This window comes from Crocodylus porosus, unplaced genomic scaffold (genome assembly GCF_001723895.1).
Source record: "Crocodylus porosus isolate Cpor-Errol unplaced genomic scaffold, CroPor_comp1, whole genome shotgun sequence".
NCBI lineage: Eukaryota > Metazoa > Chordata > Crocodylia > Crocodylidae > Crocodylus > Crocodylus porosus.
In genome coordinates this window covers 4,400,540-4,402,566 of record NW_017728910.1, presented here as the reverse complement: position 1 = coordinate 4,402,566, position 2,027 = coordinate 4,400,540, and the positions used below count along the sequence as shown (strand labels likewise).

The 2,027-nt window shown below is 40.5% G+C and overlaps 1 protein-coding gene across 1 annotated transcript in view; it reads right to left on the bottom strand.

Moving 5' to 3' along the window:
- The window catches only part of GMPS (guanine monophosphate synthase), a gene marked incomplete at its 5' end in the record, with an annotated part of 50,588 nt that extends 49,743 nt beyond the window's left edge, over nucleotides 1-845 (bottom strand). The window contains one exon of the mRNA XM_019532509.1: nucleotides 729-845. Coding sequence (XP_019388054.1) covers nucleotides 729-845 — 117 coding nt within the window. The remainder of the gene's footprint in view (nucleotides 1-728) is intronic.
- Nucleotides 846-2,027: the final 1,182 nt, after the last annotated feature.

Here is a 2,027-nt window from a genome sequence, read left to right as displayed (position 1 = left end):
ACAGTCAGCATCAGACCCGGAATTATTTCTGATCCATTTCCAGGTACACTGCCAAGCATGTAGGGACACACCGTGCGAATGCTGTGATGGTGGGGCAGATAGAGCATTCGTAAGCCACACCTGGTACCTCAAAGTGTATAGAAAAAAAAAAATTGAAACAGTGTCTATGGCCGAATCACCAGTTCTCCAAACAAGCATCGAATCTTCAGGTTCAGATTCAGCTGAATCAAATAGGGACTGTGATCTGAATCAAATATGGCTCATTTCCCATACCCCTAACAGATACCATATAAATTTTAGGGGAACTGTGTTGTTGTATGTAAGGCTTATTAACAGGTTTAATTACATTTAAGCCAGCTAAGAAAGCACAACTTTTTTCTACAATCATAGAAAATTAGGGTTGGAAGGGACCTCAGGAAGCCATCCAGTCTAATCCCCTGCTCCAAAGCAGTATCATCCCTAAGTATCTCATTCCCAGCCAAGGCTTTGTCTAGCCAAGTGATAAAAACCTTCAAGGATAGAGATTCCACCACTTCTCTGGGTAACCTGTTCCAATGCTTTACTACCCTCCTTGTAAGAAAGTTTTTCCAAATATCTAACCTCAACTTTCCTGGCTGCAACTTGAGACCATTGCTTCTTGTTCTGTCATCTACCACCACTGAGAACAGTAGATTACTCGTCACAAATAAGACATAACATTAAAAACAAGATAGATTTCCGACTAGCACCTGCATGCCATAGCAGATTCCAAGAACAGGTTTGCCTATTGTAAAAATTGCTGGGTCAAACCATGGTGCATCCTCTGCATACACAGAATTTGGTCCTCCAGATATGATGATAGCCCTGCAAACAAGACAGATGTGAAAAAAAGATCATATTTAACAGTTTAGCTAAAAAGCATTTATTTGCATTAAATATCAACTCAAAGTCTTACAAGACTTTCAGAGATTTGTATACTTCAACCATAAAATAAGGTGCACAAACTCTGACACACTGTGGTGCACAAGAGAGCACTTTCCAGGACAGCGAGCATATTGATTTAACTGAACCAAAAAAACAAGACAAAACAGAACAAAAACATACAAACCCCAAACAAAAAAACCCATGAAGCTATCCTAAAACAGGACTGTAATAAGCACATTCCCATTTCATAGCCAGGTGTTGAATTGTAAGGTGTGGGGGGGAGTATAGATCATGAATGCTTTAGCAGTAGTAGTTCATACTTCATACTGTTTAGAAGTGCAAATTCTAGCTTCTTCAACTGGTATAAACATGGGTTACTTGCTTTTACAGTTGCTCAGATAACAGCCATCAAATTAGGATGATAATAATGTGAGGGGGGGAATAGACACTAAAACAGACAGAGTAAGCAAATTCGAATGATGTGATAAGGTCTGACATCACGTCAACATCTAGGGCTTGAAATTAATTCTTAATGCTAGCAGGAAACAGCATTCCATCTTCTCAAAACGTAGTTAGAAGAGACTTCCTTTCCACACTGGTATATAGGATATTGATCTTCATAAATTTTCAGTTAGTCTAGTGATGGGCTTTTTTTGGTATTGCTCTAGGACTGAGCTTAAACTAACATCAAACCTTGGATTGGTGTACTATTTATTCCATATAGAACAAAGTTTGAGACATTACTGGGGCACAGGAGAAAGAATTAGGGTTAAACATATTAAGAAAAAAAAAAACATTTCTCAAACACTGTATATCAGGGGGTTTCAACCTTTTCGGTTCAGTGTACTCCCAGTGGCCAGTTGATGGGACACATGTACACATGGTGTCCCCTATGGCCGACTGGTAAGCATGCCAGTGTGGTGATGAAAGTGTTGGTGGCACAACAGTGACACCTGCTGCCTACTACCTCCCCGAGGCCATCCCAAATACCCCAAGGGGTACATGTACTCCCAGTTGAAACCCCCTGCTGTATAGATACCTGGCAGCCAAGGATTTCAAAGCAAACTCAGCTTCTTTACTGGTGCAGATGGACAACAGAATATACATTGGCAGTAGGGGTGCAC